Source organism: Hypanus sabinus, chromosome 9 (genome assembly GCF_030144855.1).
Source record: "Hypanus sabinus isolate sHypSab1 chromosome 9, sHypSab1.hap1, whole genome shotgun sequence".
In the NCBI taxonomy this organism is placed as follows: domain Eukaryota; kingdom Metazoa; phylum Chordata; class Chondrichthyes; order Myliobatiformes; family Dasyatidae; genus Hypanus; species Hypanus sabinus.
Window position 1 is genome coordinate 86794266 of NC_082714.1, and position 18351 is coordinate 86812616.

Sequence of the window (18351 nt, forward strand, 5' to 3'; positions counted from 1 at the left end):
AATCCATGCCCTCATTGTTTAAATAATAATCTCTAGAAGATCACATATGTAATAATTTTTCTGGTTCCTTAAAGGTTGTTGTAGCTGGGAACAGCAATGGGGACAAGCTTCCACTGCCTATTAAATGCTCTCAATGGTCTGCCTATCAGATTGCCTCTGACAACCAAGTCTGGCTCCTGGCCTTCATGTGTGGCTTAGCTACTAAGCCCAGCGGAACCGTTTCTACTGATAGAAGGGGCAAAGGTGGGTTACTGGGGCCTTAAAACCAGTCGCTTCGGGCAGATGAGGCTCATCATCTGTGGTTGGCAGCTCATCTGGGAGAAGGAAAACTCTGATTTCAAACCTCTGCTGCCTTGTGGCTGTACCCACTCAAGGGGAAGGCTTCGGGAGTAAACCCCATGGGAAATATCCGGAGCTAGAGTCCCTAAGGCAGTCCTGTGTTGAGTTCTGTGCTGACTGGCAACTGCTACGACACCGCTGGTGCCGAACTGTACCGGTCTCTGCTGTTCCCATGGGTTCACCAGCTCGGCAACAGCTTACTCTCCATGTCGTACTGCCCTGGCTTGTGTCGACAGCAACACATCCAATGGAGGGCCTCAATAATCTCTATAACATCTTCTTTTGGTTTCTATGCTCCATTGAATGAAGTCCCAACCTGCTCAACCTCTCCCTATAACTCAGTCCCTCAAGTTCTGGTAACAGAATCTCCTCCGCATTCTTTCCAGCTTAATAGCATCTTTCCTATAACGGTGACCAAAACTGCACACGTTAGTTGGGCCTCACTAAAGCAGTGTCAGTCATCAGCGACCCCGACCATGCAGACCATGCTGTCTTCTCACTGCTGTAATGAAGGAGATACAGGAGCCTCAGGACTCCCATCAGGTTCAGGAACAGGTATTACCCCTCAGTCAGGCTCTTGAACCAAAGTGGATAACCTCACTCACCCCAAAGCTGAATTGTTCCCACAACCCATGGACTGACTTTTAAGGACTCTTCATGTTATGTTCTTGATATTTATTGTTTGTTTATTATTAATATTTTTTCTTTATGTATTTGCTCAGTTTGTCTTTTGCACACTGGTCATTTGTCCGTCTTGTGTGTGTTTTTCACTGATTCTATCATGTTCCTTTGTATTTACTGCAAGTGTGGAAGAATGTGAATCTCAGGGTGGTATGCGGTGACTGTGATAATAAACTTGCTTTCCTTACTTTCATACTCAGTACCCTGATTAATGAAGGCATTGTGCCAAGCAGTCTATCACCCTGTCTACCTGCGATGCAACCTTCCAGGAACTATGTACTTGTGGCTCCCAAGTCTTCTTCTACAACACTGTCCAAGGCCCCACCTACCCTGATTTGTTGATACAACACCTGCCTCTTTGCCATTCCTCAGTCCACTTGCCCAGCTGTTCAAACCCACCCCCGGCACAGAGGATGCCAGCAAGAAATTCTGGGGACATCAAAGCTGAACAGGGCTCTGTTCCTCTAGGTTGCTTCTGATGGGCCCTCTGCTTGCTTGGGAGTCCTTTAGCTTACACTGTGCTGTCTTCTTTCAGGCACATCAACCCCCGACAGCTGGGAGGGGCCCCCTCCTGCCATTGCAGGGCCCTCCGTGAACGTAGCTTCCCCGAAACCCGAGAGCCACCCGACTGCCCAGGGCGGCCCTGAGCTGGACGCGGGTCAGGGGCCGGGAGAAGGAGCGCTCACCCCGCCGAGAGGTGCTGCCAGCGACAATGAGAAGGACGAAGGCGAGAGGGAGCTGATCATCACAATTGGTAGGTCGTGTAATCATGGGCTGGGTGCGGGGGGGAGGTATAGAGTACAGATCCTCTCTGGGCAACAACAGGGGACTGTTTGAATCCAGAAATTCAGCTGCCACATGGGCAACCAGAACATTTAACTCAACAATTCAGAATCCTTTGCGAGATGCAATGATCTTGTTTTTGCAAGGAAGGTACCGTGTGTGGGATAAAACAATGGTTTATTTCATCCAGCATCTGAGAAACATGCACTCACTGGCCACTATATTACATACACCTGCTCCTTAAAGTGAATATCTGATCAGCCAATCATATGGCAGCAACTCAATGCATAAAAGCATGCAGACATGGTAAAGAGGTTCAGACCGAACATCAGAACAGGGAAGAAATGTGATCTAAGTGATTTTGACTGTGGAATGATGGTTGGTGCCAGACGGGGTGGTTTGAGTATCTCAGAAACTGCTGAACTCCTAGGATTTTCACACACAACACTCTCTTGAGTGTGCACAGAATGGTGCGAAAAACAGAGGAAAAAATATCCAGTGAGTGGCAGTTTTATGGGCGAAAATGCTCTGTTAATGAGAGAAGCCAGAGGAGAGTGGCCAGGCTGGTTCGAGCTGGGGTGCAGAACACACAACATCTCAAACTTTTAAGTGGATGAGGTACAGCAACAAAAGACTATGAACTTACAGTAAGTGGTCACTGTATAAAATACAGGAGGTAACTAATAAAATGACTGTTGAGTCTAGAAAGTGTATTGTGATCTCAGCAGAAGACGCCTGCAGCCTCACATCAGCCAGCAGATCTCCCTGTGTGTACAGCGGCTGTCCGTAAGCCTGGAGTTTGTAACCTGGGAAAGACCTTATTGTACTAAGGGACAATTCAAAACTGTGGAGTGGAAACTGTCCTTCAGCCTGGTGGTTCGTACTCTCAGGCTTTTTTATCTTCCACCTGGTGGGAGAGGGAGAAGAGAGAATGCCAGGGGTGAGTGAGTTTCACTGAGCTAGCAGGAAGTGTGGACGGAGTCCGTGGAGGTGCTGCTCGTTCCTGTGACGTGCTGAGCTGTGTCCACACCTCTGCGGTATCATGCGGTCATGTCCAGACCCATGATGATTCCAGACGGTGCTTTCTGTGGCGTACCTGTAAAAGTTGGAGAGGGTCAGAGGATGCGTGCTGAATTTCCTCAGCCTCCTGGGGAAGTAGAGCTGGCTGTGATGTCTACGTGGTTGGACCAGGACAGGGTACCGGTGATGTTCACGCCTCAGAACCGGAAACTCTCGACTCGCCATCTCTGCACCGTTGATGTAGCTGGGAGCAGGTGCACTGCCTCCCTTCCTACCTGAAACCAATGACCAGCTCTTTTGTTTAGCTGACTTTGAGAAAAATGTAACGGGAGAGTCAAATACAATTTGGGTTTAACTAAAGGGTTGGCATGGTTTCAGCTGACGGGGTGGATCTGTTTCTATACTGTACAGCTTTGCACAAGCGTCTCTGTTTGAAAATAAAGCCACCCATTGAAAATTGAAGCAACAGGTTTTCTGTCAGAGGGTGGTGAGACTTCTGGGCAGAGATAGTTCGATTCTTGATAAGTGGGGGTGGCCTGTGGTTATCGGGGATGCAGGACTGCAAGATTGAGATTGTAAACATCAGAAATTCTGCAGGTCCTGGAAATCCAGAGCTACGCGCACAAAATGCTAGACCTGGCAGCATCAATTGAAGGGAATTAAGAGACAGAGGCCGAGACCCTAGATCAGGACTGTAAAGGAAAGGGCAGAAGGTGGTGGGGTAGAGGAGTACTGGTGATGGCTGTGAGACCAGGTGGGTGGGTGCTGGAGTGAGGATGAAGTACGAAGCTGGGGGGTGATAGTGGAAGAGGTAAGAAGGCTGAAGAAGGGATCTGATGGGAGAGGAGAGTGGACCATGAAGAAAAAGGAAGGAGGAGAGGCACCAGAGGAAGGTGAGGAGTAAGGAAGGAGTGAGAGAGGAACCAGAATGAAGAATGGAGAAGAGGATGAGGAGAGATGGGCGGAAATGATGGACATTGGAGAAATCGGTGTTGATACTATCAGGTTGGAGGCTACCCAGACACAATACGAGGTGTCGCTCCTCCAACCTGAGTTTGGCCTCCCTCATCATGGCAGTAGAGGAGGCGATGGAGAGACACGTCAGAATGGGAAGTCGAATTGAAATGGGTAGTCAAAGGGAGATCCTGCCTTTTGTAGCAATCAGATTGAAGGTGTTTAATAAAGCTGAAATTCCACTTTTAAGTTGAATGTAGAAGAGGCCGCAGTAGAAGCATTGGATACAGTAGATGACCCTGACTGACTCACATATGAAGTGTCAACTCACTTGGAAGAGCCGTTCGGGGCCCTGAGTGATGGCGAGGGAGGAGGTGTCACACTTGTCATGCTTGCTGAGATAATTGTCAGGAGGAAGACGAGGGAATCGCAGAGAGAGCAACACCTATAGAAAACAGAGAAGGGTGGAGGAAAGATGTGCTTCGTGGTCAGATCCTGTGATTAGGGCTTCGCTGGTCAGTTCTAGAAGCAGATGGCTGAAGGGAAGTAGCTGCTTTTCAACCTGGTGGAGTGGGACTTCAGGTTTCTGTAACTCCTGCTTGAATGGCAGCTACAAGAAGATGGCCTGGCCCGGATGGTGGGGATCTTTGGTGACAGGTGTGGCCTTGAGACAGGAATCCACGTAGGTACACCAACGGTGGGGAAGGATGTGCCCTTGATGTTTTGGGCTGAGTTCACTGCTCTCTTTGCAGCATCTCATGTTCCTGCAGATTGAAACTACCGTACCATCACAGACCTCAACAAGTGAAAGGAGTTTTTCTAAATCCGTCCTTCATAACGATTGCGATACAAATAAAGTTAAGACTGCTTGAATTGTTGAGTGAGTTCAGTTTTGGAATAGTTTCTGGGTGAGTGGTATGGGAAATAGGCAGGGCAAATAGGGGATCAGCTAATTATTTACCAAGGAGAAGCTGGCATTAGGGAGTGAGCTGCCGAGCCCTGTAAGACTAAATCCTTTCTTTGGCTTGCAGAGGAAGGAGGGAGCGAAACTAAAAGGCTGAGGAGGAAGAAGGGTATGAAGCGGAGGAGGAAGGCGAAGGAGACCAAGAGCTCGGCGGCGGCTGGTCCCGAGTGTGACATCCAGCTGGACGACAGCTTTGAACGGGCACTGGAGGATGGAGCAAAGCAGCACAACCTGACTGCTGTCAATGTGCGGAACATCCTGCACGTGAGTGTCCTCTGCTGTGCCGTTCTCCAGCCTCGATTCAGTACCTGAAACGGAGCAGAGAACTGTACAGCTCGGAAATAGGCCCTTTGGCCCACTGTGTCTGCGTTGAATCAAGCTGAATCCTCTGTGCCTGTGCGTGACCCATATCTCCATTCCCTGCTACTTCAGCACCTCAGTCGTATCTGCTTCCACCCACTCCCACCTGACAGCCCATTCCAGACACAGTGTGTAAAACAGAAATACTTGCCCCCCCCCCCCATATCTTCTTTGAACTTCGCCCTCCCACCTTAAGTTGATGTCTTCCAGTATAGGCCATGAGATATTTGACCATAAAAAATAGGAGTAGCATTAGGCAGTTGGCCCGTTGAGTCTGCTCTGCATTCCGTCATGCTTGATTTATTATCCCATTCTCCTGCCTTTTCCCCGTAACTTATGCTCCACATATCTGGAATAACATTCCAGACGATCTGAAGTCTGCCCCAGCTTCAAGCTCTTTTAAATTGAGACTTAAAGCTTTACTTTTCACCGTGGCTTTTAATTAGAATCTCTTGCACTGTAACTTCTATGTATCATATCTATTTTTTGTGTGATTTTACTCTTGTATGTTGTCTGAAATTTGATGTTTGATTTTTATGTTCTGTTAAAGAGCTTTGAACTGCTTTGTGTTTGAAAAGTGCTGAACAAATAAACTTGCTTGCCCTTACTAATCAAGAACATATCAACCTCCGCCTTAAATACAGGTGTTCTCTCCCTCCCCCCCTTCAAAGTTAGGGCCTTTCTTAAGCCGAAATGGTGTAAAGCGAAGAACCATTAACTTATATGGGGAAAGTTTTCGTAAAAGCGAGAATCTTCTTTGTGATGCGAAAACAGGTTACTAATGTAGGTCTTTTGTAAAAGCGAAGTGGTATAAAGCGAACATTCGTAAAGCGGGGGACGCCTGTATATCCAGTGGCTTGGTCTCCACAGCCGTCTGTGGTAATGAATCCCACAGTGTCTGGCACCCTAGGGAGAAACATTCTGACTGTCTACCCCAATGACTCTTATAATCTTATAAGTTTCAACCAGGTTTCCCCTCCACTGATGCTGCCTGATTTGCTGAGTTCCTCCACAATTTTGTGTCTGTTGCCCAACCTTGCTCATGCTGTCTAATCCAGGGAGTATTCTGCACTCTCGTAAATTGTCCCATTAACCAGTGATTTATGCAATGTGAATTCTTTGCCCCTATACTCAGTGCCCAGGGAGCGATGAAGGCAAGCAAGTCATATGCATTCTTTGCCACCCCTTCTATTTGCTTGGCCACTTTTGGGGATTTGTGTGTTTCAACCCTAAGACCACTCTACATCAAAACTTCCCAACCTAACCCTGCACTTAACCGAGAGATCTGTGGCCCCTCGGGTGGGAAACCCTGCTCTCTGTCAACACTGTTAAGGGTCCTGCTGTCAACTACGTACATTCCCTTTTTCATTTAACTTCGCCTCACACTTGCTTGGATTAAACTCTATCTACAGAGTTATTCATCCCATTTCTATAACTGATGTATATTCTGCTATATACATTGTCCACAGATACATCAACACCTGCAATCTCAGCAGCCCTTCTCTTAATGTGGAAAAATATAAGCACAAGGTGCTGGAAAACACACACACAATGCTGGAGGAATATTGCAAGAGGCAGAATCTCCTGGTGGCTGCCCATTTCAATTCAGCTTCCCATTCCCATTCTGACATGTCTGTCCATGGTCTCTCCTGCCACGGTGAGGCTAAACTCAGGTTGGGTGGCCTCCAGTCTGTCAACATGAACATCAACTTTCCCAACTTCTGGTAATTCCTCCCCTTCCCTCCTCTCTCTTTCCACTTTCCATTTCTGGTTACTCTCACCCCTTCTCTTCTCCCAGCCTGCCCATCACCTCTCTCTAATTCCTGTCCTCTTCGCTCTTCTGATCCACTGTCCTCTCCTATTAGATTCCTACTTCTTCATTGCCTTACCTTTCACCCCCCCCCCAGCTTCTCACCTCCCACCACTCTCTGTGTAAAAAAAAATTTACCTCTGACATTCCCCACCCCCATATACTTTCCTCCAGTCAACCTAATATTATAACCCTCTCGTATTAGCCATTTCTGCCCTGAGAAAAAGTCTCTGGCTATCTATGCCTCTTATCTTGTACACGTGTGTCAATTCTCCCCTGGAGAGAAAGACCCAAGCTTGCTCAGCCTTTCCTCATAAACCAAGCTCTCTAATCTAGGCAGCGTCCTGGTAAACCTCCTCTGTGCCCTCTCTAAAGCTGCCACATCTTTCCTGTAGATGAGGCACCCAGAAATGAATATAATATTCATATAATCAGGGTTTTAAACGAGCTGCAACATCGTCTGGCTCTTGAACTGAATCCCCTGACTAATGAATGCCAACACTCCCCCTTAACTTGCTGCGGTGTGAGTTTTGAGTTCAGGAGTCGGGATGTCATGTTACAGCTGTACTAGGTGTTGGTAAGGCTACGCTTGGAGTACTGAGTGCAGTTCTGCTTGCTGTGCTATAGAGAGGGTTCTGGAGGCCATGGAAGCAGCAAGGGTTGGAGTGCTGGGTGGTGAGTGCAAGGGATCTTAGGGCGAGGATACAGGAACTGTTGGAGTCTGGGCAGGCAGGAGATGATTCTGTGTCTCTTCTCTTACCCCGTGCAGGAGGTGATCACCAATGAACACGTAGTGGCGATGATGAAGGCAGCAATAAACGACACCGAGCAGCAGCACATGTTTGTGAGTCTCTGAACGTTTCTTGTACGTGGACTCTACAGGCACTGACTGTTGGACTTGAATGGCTTAATTGTCTAGGTGTCCCATCCATTCTGCCCCATCATCCACTCAGGCCTGAAACATTTTTCCTCTCAGCTCCTTCTCCTTGTAACCTTTGACACTCTTACTAATCAACCATCATATCTTAAAATGTGCTCAATAATTTGGCTTCCACAGTCACCTGTGGCAATGAATTCCATAGATCCATCATCCTCTGGCTAAAGAAATTCATCATCTCTGTTCTAAAGGGACATCCTTTATTCTGAGTCTGTTCTCTTTGGTACTGGACACCCCCACTATAGGAAACGTCCTTTCCACATCTACTCTATCTATGCCTTTCAGTATCTCGTAGGTTTCAATGAGATAATCTTCCACCCTTCCTCATCCTTCTAAACTCAGGCCCAGAGCCATCAGATACTCCTTATAATTCCTGTCTCTGCACTCCAGTTTCCCTGGTACAACTCTTGGATTTGCTGTGTCCAGCTGGCTCTTGGAGAGAGGGCTGCAGGGCTCTTGGGGATGGGACAGTGAGGGGGTAGTGGCGCTCTCGGGAGGCGTGTGCGAGATATCTTTTATTCTTTATTTAGCAATTCTGTATGGAACTGGCCCTTCCAGCCTAGTGAGCTGCACTATCCAGCAGTCCAGCTATTTTAAGCCCAGCCTACTCACAGGACAATGTACAATGACCTACTAACCAGAGTGTCTTTGGAATATGGAAGGAAACCAGAGCACCTGGAGGAAACCCACATATACTCATGGGAAGAACACACAAACTTTCTTACAGGAAGCCCTGGGATTGAACCTCGAACTCCGACACCCCTAGTTGTAATAGTGTTACACTTAACTGCTACACTCCTGCGGCGCCCTAAATCATATATAATAATTCTAACCTCGTGGCTTTATCTTTCCAGGAGCCCAAGATGACTCGCTCCAAACTCAAGGAGGTTGTGGAGAAGGGAGTGGTGAGTTCAGACTGATGGCTGTCATGCAGAGATCATGAGAGCCAGGAGCTTTATACGATAAGGGTTGGGGGCGGTGGAAACTGGATTCTAAATGGGGGAGAATCTAATGGCGTAGGAACTCGAGCTGTAGCGACACGTTGTTAATTACGAGCACTGGGCTTCATTCCCAGAGGGATGAATTTGAAAAGCAGAGAAGTACTTGTATTGAATTTTCACTGGGGCACAGTTCTGGTCTCCACATCCCTAGGTTAGACCACAGTGCTCAGTTCTGCAGAAGTGCTCGTGAACCAGATCCCCGCACTGCTTTGTGGGCAGCCTCAGGGGAGGCGAAAGCTACGGAAGCAAACCCAGACAGAATATCCGAAGTGGAGCCCTAAGGTGAACATCCTTCCGGCAGCTCCGCTTTCCTCTGGACTGCACTGGCGAGGCCGAAAGGGGGATCTTGACGGCTGGATCTCTGTACCTTCCACCCAGGCCTCGAGACAGACGGATGCCGTCATACCCTTGTTTAGACCTCACTGTGAGAGCCATACACAGTTCCAGTCTCCGTATTCCTTGGCAGGACCACAGTGGGAGAAGTGTACACCATTTTGGTCTCTGCGTCTCTGGGTCAGACCCCGGTGAGTCTGGTTTTCATTTCCCTGGATTAGAACGCACTGGGAGCATGCTGATCTTGCAGGCTGCCCCTGTGTCGGACATTGGCACAAGCAATACATTTCACTGTACATCTGGCCAATAAAGCTAATCTCCAGTCCACTGCTGTGAAAGGGCTGCTCGTCCCTGCTCAGGGCTGACAGGGGAAGATGCTGCACCAGTGGGGTGAGGAGCAGGTGAGAGTTGATGCCCTTGGCGAGAGAGTCAGAAGAGAGATTGAGTATATAAGCCTCAGTGCCCAGCCGCGTGAGAGGCAGTCACTGTTTGTCATTAACTTTCTGCAGGTTCCTCCAACGTGGAATATATCCCCAATGAAGAAGGAGAAAGAATCCAAGGTTTGTGAAACTTTTTGATGTTGGCTGCAGCCTTAGAATGTAACAGAAGGAAAGGACGTAGCTGCCAACTCCCTGGGTGCTTGCTCAAGCTGCCTGCTCTTTGGGGTAGAGGAGTTGCTTACATGCAGGGGTTGGGTGATCAATGTAAGATGCAGGGTTAGGGCATTCTAACCCCCCCTATGCCTGCTGATCCTTTAAGCTAAATGCACAGCAGGGAAACAAAGGTTCAAAGGTACAATTTAGTGTCGGAGAAATGTATACGGTATACATTCTGAAATTCTTTTTCTTTGCAAACATCCACGAAAGCTGAGGAGTGCCCCAAAGAATGAACAACTGTTAAATGTGAGAACCCCGAAGTCCCCCTCCAGCATGTAAGTGGCAGCAAGCAACAATCCCCTCCCCCCACTGGCAAAAGTAAAGCACTGAAACGTGGGCAAAGACACAGACTTGCCGTTACCCCAAAGACTACATCGATACTACGATAATTCGACATGCTGCAGGCTCTCTCTCTCCTAATAAGGGAGAAAGAGGTGACTCCATTTTCCAACGAGCGGGACAGGTAACAAACAACTCGCTGGTTTACGATGTTAAAAGTCCGTTACATCACTTTTCTCATGCTCCGTGCCTGGAGGTCGAAAGGATCCCGGGTCCCCGGGCACATGGCAGATGTTCCGACTCCCCCAACGACACACGGGTCTCCTGTGGCAACACCGACCCTTGATTTGCCCGTCTGCAGTTACTTGAGATCCCAGGCTTCTGAATCTGTGCCGAGATCTTGGGCTGAGACTTTGGCATGCCGAATAGCAGCCGATTGTGGAACCCTGAGAGCAGGTCCCATTCTGCCACTATTTGTTTACAGCCACACCGGCTAGCAGTCCCACAATTTAACCCTAATCATAGGGCAATTTTCAATGACCAATTAACTTACTAACTGGTACATCTTGGGACTGTGGGAGGAAACCAGAGCACCTAGAGGAAACCCACCTGCAAATGGGTACAAACTTTGGATGCTGGAGTTGAACTCTGAAGTTTTGAGCTGTCATAGCGTCTGGCTAACTGCTACGTTACTGTGGCGCCCCAACCCAGGCAGCAATCTAATCTGTTCTCATTTGCTGCACGTTCGTCTAATTCATCTTGTTCCAGTCCAAGGGCCTTTCAAATGTTGTTATTGTACCTGCCTTAACCACTTCTCCTAGCATGAAGTTTCACCTACCCACCGACCTTGGCATGAAGAGGTTGCTCCCTAGGTCCCCTATAAATTTTTCCCTCTTACCCATAATCCTGGGAAAACTGTGTGCATTCATCCTATCTATGCCCTTCATAATTTTATGTAAGATCATCTTTCAGTCTCCTGCACTGCGGTGAGCAAAGTCCTAAGCTGCTTAGCCTCTCTCTATAACTCAGTCCTGTGTGCCGTGGCGGCATTCTCATTAATCCTTTCTGCATTCTTTCCAATTTTCCTCCAACTGGATGACCAAAGCTGAGCGCAATATTCCACATGTGGCCTTACGAAAATTTTACATAAATATCTCTCCCCTTTCATCTGAAACCTGTGCCCTCTAGTTTTTGGTATGCTAACCCTGGGAAAGAGACTGCGTGCATTCATCCTATCTATGATTTTATACACCTCAATAAGATCACTCCTCAATCTCCTGCGTTCCAAGCAATAAAGCGCTAGCCTGCCCAGCCTCTTCCTATAACTGTATATGTTTGCACTCTTTCCAGTTTATTGATGTCTTTCCTATAACAGGGTAACCAAAACCCGACAGAAAACTCCAGGTTTGCCCTTATAGGTTGTGAAATCTGTTGCTTTGTGGCAGCAGTGTAGTTCAAGATGTAAAAAAATTACAATGTTAGCATAATAAATGGTGCAAATGAGGATTAGTGAGTTATTATTTATGGACCATTCATGTATCTCATGGCAGATGGCCTGATGCCATTCCTGAAATGTGGAATGTTGGTCTTCAGCCTCCTGTACCTTCTCCTTCCCTAATGGTAGTAATGAGAAGAGGGCATGGAAGGCTAGTGCCCACGATTAAGATGACCGCGTTTACAACTTTCTGCAACTGTTTCCGATCCTCTGCAGTGTCCAGACTGAAGAAGACCAGTGCATCCGTCAGACGTTGTCTTCACACCACTTGGTGGCACTATTCTGCACTACCCTCACTGGGCATCACAGGGCTCAAAGTTACATTCAGTGCTGAGGGGTCAGGACGGCATTTGAGTTGGGCTGCGGAATGGGGGTAACTCCCATCTATCAGAGAGATTGTACAGAGTTGAGGAAAAACTTTTTTCACCCAGAGAATTGTGGATCTATGGAATGCTCTGCCTCAGAAGGCAGTGGAGGCCAATTCTCTGGATGCTTTCAAAAAAGAGTTAGAAAGAGCTCTTAAAGATAGCGGAGTCAAGGGATATGGGGAGAAGGCAGGAACGGGGTACTGATTGTGGATGATCAGCCATGATCACATTGGCGGTGCTGGCTCAAAGGGCTGAATGGCCTACTCCTGCACCTATTGTCTATCAGAGAGACTGAGTGCTCCCCACACAATCACGGCCTGGCATGGAAATACCAAGGCCCTTTTACAGAAAACCTACAAAAGTTAGTGGATATGGCCCAGTCCATCACGGGTCAAGCCCACCCCACCATTGAACACATCTACACTGAGTATTGTCACAGGAAAGCAGCCTCCCCGGCCGTGCCCTCATCAGGAAGAGGGTACAGGGTTCCCAGGAACAGTTATTACCTCCAAACATCAGGCTCTTGAACCGGAGGGGATAACTTCACTCACCCAACACTGAACTGTTCCCACAACCTATGGACTCAATTTCAAGGGTTTCATCTCATAGGCTCGATATTTATTGCTTATGTATTTGCACCGTTTATGTTTTACTTTGCATTTATTTGCTCATCATGCTGGGTGCCGTCTTTCATCAATTCTATTGTACTGTGTTTGCTCACTTAAAAATCAATCTCAGGGTTGTATGTGATAACCTATATGTGCTTTGATAGTAAATTTACTTCGAATTACAATGACTTGTGTTGCAGGCTCCCCTATTTATCGACATCCCTCTGGAGGAAGAAGACTCGTCTGATGAAGAATACAAGCCCGAGGAAGAGGAGGAAGATGAGACTGCGGAAGAGGTATGCACTCCCGTTCAGCACCTACATCGAGGTGCCCGTGCGTGGCATTGATGTTTGCTGGTAATTGGCTATTGTCCTCGTACTGAGCTGCAGGGCAAAGATTTCTGTCTGTGTATCATGCAGTCAGTTCATGGCAGGCGTACGTACATCGAGGTAGTACAAAAGGAAGAAAAAGTGTGTGATAAGGTGTTACAGCTACAGAGAAAGCGCCATACAGGCAGACAGTAAGGCTCAAGGGCTACAAGATCTTTATTAAGCTTCCAAGATTAATTAGCTTTATTAAGCTACAAGATCTATATCAAGCTTCCAAGAGCTTTATTATGGTCACGCACAGAGGTACAGTGAAAAACTTAGTTTTGCATGAATTCCATACAGATTATTCATTAAGCCCGTACGATGTTGTAGCACAAGGGACAAACAATAACAGAATGCAGGAAAAAATGTTATTACAGTGCAGGCAGCCAGTAAGGTACAAGGACCATAACAAGGTGGATTGTGAAGTCAAGAGCCCATCTTATCGTACTAGAGAATAGTGTTATAATAGCAGGGTGGAAACAGTCCTCGAACCTGGTGTTACGTGCTTTCAATCACTTTGCGTCTCCCTCCCTCCCTCTCTCACCCTGGCCCCTCTCTCATGCGTCACCCTTCACTCTCGCGCCCCTGCTCCTTCAGGAATCACAGGCTGCAACTCTGGAGTTGTACGTGTTCTCTTTGCCGCACCCCCTAACAGAGTTTCTCCAATCTGCAGAGCTTCCTGGAGAGCGACAACGAGGGCGCAATCTGCTCTCCCTCCACTGGCCGTCGACCGAAGTTAACCCAGGATGTGCCCGAGGTACTGGAGGTGGTTGAGGGTGCCTCTCCGGTTGAGGTGAGTGGGGTGCCCTGCAACGTGCTCATGAGCACAGTAACAGACAATTTCCCCACAGCTGTTGCTGTTTCCCTCCCACCCAATCCCTTTCTCTTCCTGTTCCCTCATTCTTTTACCCCCGATGCTCAGCTGTTAAACAGGGTATCATCCCTTCAAGGGAGCAAAGCTGGAGTGTGGCATACAGTTTTAGTCATCCTGTCACAGGGAAGATGTGTTACGCTGGAAAAAAAACAGAGAGGATATATGAGGACATGGCGGGGGCTGAAGGGACTGAGTTATAACAAGAGGTTGGTCAGCTAGCATTTTCTTCCTTGCAGCATAGGGAACTTGAGGGGTGGATAGATTCACGAGGGGTGAATGCATACAGTGTTTGTCTCAGGGAATGGGAATAAATCTAATAGGCATAGGCTTAATGTGAGGGGAGGAAAAATTTAAAACGGACCAGAGGGATGGCTTCTTCAAGCAGAGGGCAATATGTTTATGGAATGAACTGCCAGAGCAAGTTGCAGAGGTGGGTCAAATAGACAATTTGTGAGGAAAATTTTAGAGGGATTTGACACAGTCATCTTGGTTTGCAGGGGCGAGTTGGGCAAAGGGCCTGTTTCCATCCTGCAGATCCTGGAAATATTGAGCAACACACACAAAACGCTGGAGGAACTCAGCAGGTCAGTCAGCATCTACGGAGGGGAATAAACAGTCGACATTTTGGGCTGAGATCCTTCATCAGGACTGGAGAGGAAGAATGAAGAGGCCAGAATAAGAAGGTGGGATGGGGAGGAGTGCTTGCTGGCAGAGATAGGTGAGACCAGGTGAAAGAGTAGGATGGGGGAGTGCTGATGAAGTAGGAAGCTGGGAGGGAATAGGTGGAAGGGGTAAAGGGTTGAAGAAGCAATCAGATAGGACAAGACAGTGGAACATGGGAGAAATGGGAGAGGAAACCAGAGGGAGTTGGAGAAATCAATGTTAATGCCATCAAGTTGGAGACTATGTCATAAACTGTAGCTCATCCAACCTGGGTTTGGCTTCCTTGTGCAGTGGAGGAAGCTGTGGACTGAGATATCAGAATGGGAAGTTGAATTGAAATGGGACTTGCTGCGTTTCTCCAACACTTTTTCCGTGCTGTCTGACGACAGTAGGTGTTTAAATCGACGGTGGGTAAAAACAGAGACTGGGGAGTTGTGAACCAGAGGGCAAAGGCATATGGTGATCATTAAATGAGTCACAACAGGCAGGCTTTAGGGTTTGGAGTTAAATTGGAAACTGGGTGAATATTTGGAAATGAAGTCTACAGAAAGTCTATTGGAAGGAGGTACAGGAGCCTTGGGTCCCACACCACCAGGTTCAGAACAGTTATTGCCCTTCAAATATCAGGCTTCTGAACTGGCATGAACAACTTCGCTGAATACAACACTGAACTGATTTCACTGACTCGACAACTCACCTCAGCATTATTTATTTATTTTTTGAATTTATTTTGCACAATTTTTGTCTTCTTTTGCGAATTAGTTTTTATATAGTCTTTCATAAATTCTATTGTATCTCAATTTTCTGTAATCTTAGAGCTGTATTTGGTGACATTTATGTACTTCGATAATAAATTTACTTTGACTTTCGAAAGTCTCCAATAAAGTGGGAAAAGAGTGATTGGTGGAGTGCAGAAATTAGATGGGCTGAGTGGCCTCTTTCAGTGTGTCATGTTTCTATTCTTTTACAGCCCTGCCAGGATAAGAAGCGAGTATTTGTATTCGTGTCTGTGAGTGTGGTTGGGGACAGGGTCTCTGCCACTTTAGTTGCTCTGTTGCTCTTGTGTTCCCCAGCAGCCACATGAAGAGGAGAAGGTGGAGGGGAGCAGCCCAGCTGTGAGGCACCTCAGTGTGGAGGTGATGCCCATGGGGCCACCCCCGCTGCCACCCGCACCCAAGCTGATGGCCAGCAAGGACAGCACCTTCATGAAGAAGCTCTATACGGTGGACGAGGAGCTGGCATTGAACGAGACCTGCCTGGACTCCTATCAGGTACTGGGGTGGGGTGGAGACCGAATTAATCTCACAGGCACACGGGCTGATCATCCATTCTCTGGTTAACCTTGTACGTTAAATCGAATCTCCGATGGGACAAAGTATTGGAACCAGTATAGGCCAGAGAGTTTTACCTAGAAAAAGAACAGAAGCAAGCCACTCAGCTCTTACCGCCCGTGGTGTTGTTTCACATGATCACAGGGTTCTCATCCCTCCTCTCTCCCCATGCCCCTGGATATCTTTTTATCTAGAAACCTATCTGCACCCTCCTTGAATGCTCATTGACTTGACCTTCTGTGGTTGGAGATTCCCCAAGCTTCATCACCTTCTGAGTGAAACAAATTCTGCTGGTTTCATTCCTCTCAGGTCCTGCAGGAGGAACGATGCCCTGAATTGGCTATTCCAGAGACCTCTGTTTAGGTGCTGCTTCAGTTGTTGACCCAGCTTCTTCAGTTTTCTCTGGCGCATTTTTGATTGGTGACCAACTCACACAAAACACTGGAGGATCTCAGCAGGTCAGGCAGCGTCTACGGAGGGGAATAAACAGACGATGTTTCGGGCTGGGACCCTTCATCAGGACGAGAAAGGAAGTGGGCAGAAGGTGGCAGAATTGATTGGTAGGATTCTTGCGGAGTTAGCTCAGGGATGTTTTTGAATGTTTATGGTGTGTACACGTGCAGGTGCAATGAAAAACGTGCTTATGGCACGAAGCATCAGATGCACGCTGGAAAAACATTGTGCAAAAGAACAACACCCCCCATCCTTTGTAGGGCGAGGTGGTAACCCTGAGGCAGTGATGAGGGTGATGCGGGTTGGTTCAAGATGCGAGTGGTTGAAGGGAAACTGCTATTTTCAATCCTGGTGACTTGGGCTTCATAGTGACTACAATGGTGCTATACAAATGCAATTCTTGTCGGAGTTTATTGCAGGGATTTGGGGATTGGGCAGTGATTATACCGGTGGACCTGGGACCCTCTGCTTGCTCCCCCTGCCCCAGGAGAGTTTTCGGGAAGGAACCTCGAGGAGTGGTGGAAGGATTAGAGAGGAGGGAGTGCTGGATCTTGCCTGCACGATCTGAGTCCCAAAGAGGGTCGCCAGTGTAAGTGCCCGATGATCACATTTTCCTCATCCCCGGGTGCTCTGGTTTCTTCCCACGTTCCGGAGGATCAGGGTTCAAATCCTGGCGCTGTCTGTAGGGAGTTTGTACGTTCTCCGCATTTCCTTCCACAGTCTAAAGATGTTAGGGCTAGTGGATTGTGGGCATGCTATGTTGGCACCAGGAACGTGGCAACACTTGCAGGCTGCCCCCAACACATCCTCTCAAACTCTGTTGGTTGTTGACACAAAATGAACCATTTCGCTGAATGTTTGGATGTATATGTGACACATAAAGTGAACCCCCACCCCCCGTCGGCCTTGCCGGGATTCTCAGGAGGTGGGGCCTGGTGCTATCCTTCTTCCCCTCCCCCTCCCCCCAACTTGTATTCTGGCATCCTCCCCCTTCCTTTCCAGTCCTGACGAAGGATCTTGGCCTGAACATTCGACTGTTTATTCACTATGTTCCTCCGCCACTTTTGCGGTGGAGGAGGGTTGGTAAGTGGGAGGGGTGGCAGCAGCACGTTGGCGTTTGGAAACGGCTACTGACGCCCTCTCCCTGCCTGCAGAGCTTCGACGAGTCACTGATCGCCTCCCGCACCCGCTCGAAATGGCCGCTCACCAACGTGCCGCTGGGGCTGCTGGAGGCGGAGCTGAAGGCGCCGGACATCACGGCGGACATGTACGAACCAGGAGCACAGGAGGATGTGTACTGGCAGAGCTGGATGAAGGCTGTGATGAATGACCTGGACTTCGAAGGTGAGCTGACGGGAGCACGGGGCCAGGCGAGGGCGTTCACCTGCTGCCTCGGTTGTCACTCCAGGAGAACTTGGGTTGCATGGTGGCATAGTGGTTAGAGTAACACTATGATCAGGGCAGCGATTTGACTTCAATTCTACCGCTGTCTGTGAGGAGTTTGTACGTTCTCCCCAGGACCGCATGGATTTCCTCCCGCATTCCAAATATGGGTCAGTAGGTTAATCGGTCACATCAGATGTTGGGCTGAAAAGGGCCTGTTGTTGTGCGTTATTTCTAAACAAAGGGCAACGCTAAAGCTGTAGGTCTGAGGAGGGAGCACGTTGTTGCGGGAGGGGTGGCTGAAAGGGGAGCGGCACACTGCAGGAGGGGGCAGTGAAAGGGAGCACTGTAGGAGGGAGGGCAGTGAACAGGAGGCTAAGCACCATGGGAAGAGTTGATTGAAGGAAGTGTTTCGGGAGGGAACTCCACACAGTGATGAGGCTGAAGGATGACAAGGATTTAAAATGTATATTGAAATATATCCAATCCTTTCCTTCCCTTCACCCTCGGTTCGCATTGCCCTGCTAACTTTCACAATTTACCTCCCTGCACCCCCAACTCCCAGATGACGAGGATGATCCCGAATATAACTTCTTGGAGGACCTAGACGAGCCGGACATGGAGGACTTCCGGAATGACCGAGCCGTGCAGATCACCAGTACGTAGCTGCTGGGTGTGGGCGCGAGCA

General features: G+C 48.3%; 1 protein-coding gene across 6 annotated transcripts in view; it reads left to right on the forward strand.

The window, feature by feature from the left end:
• LOC132399562 (GON-4-like protein) overlaps positions 1-18351 on the forward strand; it is a 122102-nt gene that overhangs the window by 12606 nt on the left and 91145 nt on the right. For 3 of the 6 annotated variants that reach the window (XM_059980057.1, XM_059980060.1, XM_059980058.1), the window contains 11 exons: positions 1556-1774; positions 4809-5005; positions 7681-7755; positions 8703-8753; positions 9692-9742; positions 12789-12884; positions 13633-13752; positions 14331-14417; positions 15570-15767; positions 17435-17624; positions 18229-18321. In XM_059980057.1, the coding sequence (XP_059836040.1) occupies positions 1556-1774; positions 4809-5005; positions 7681-7755; positions 8703-8753; positions 9692-9742; positions 12789-12884; positions 13633-13752; positions 14331-14417; positions 15570-15767; positions 17435-17624; positions 18229-18321 (1377 nt within the window). The remainder of the gene's footprint in view (positions 1-1555; positions 1775-4808; positions 5006-7680; positions 7756-8702; positions 8754-9691; positions 9743-12788; positions 12885-13632; positions 13753-14330; positions 14418-15569; positions 15768-17434; positions 17625-18228; positions 18322-18351) is intronic. The other 3 variants (XM_059980059.1, XM_059980061.1, XM_059980062.1) reach the window with 3 other exon arrangements.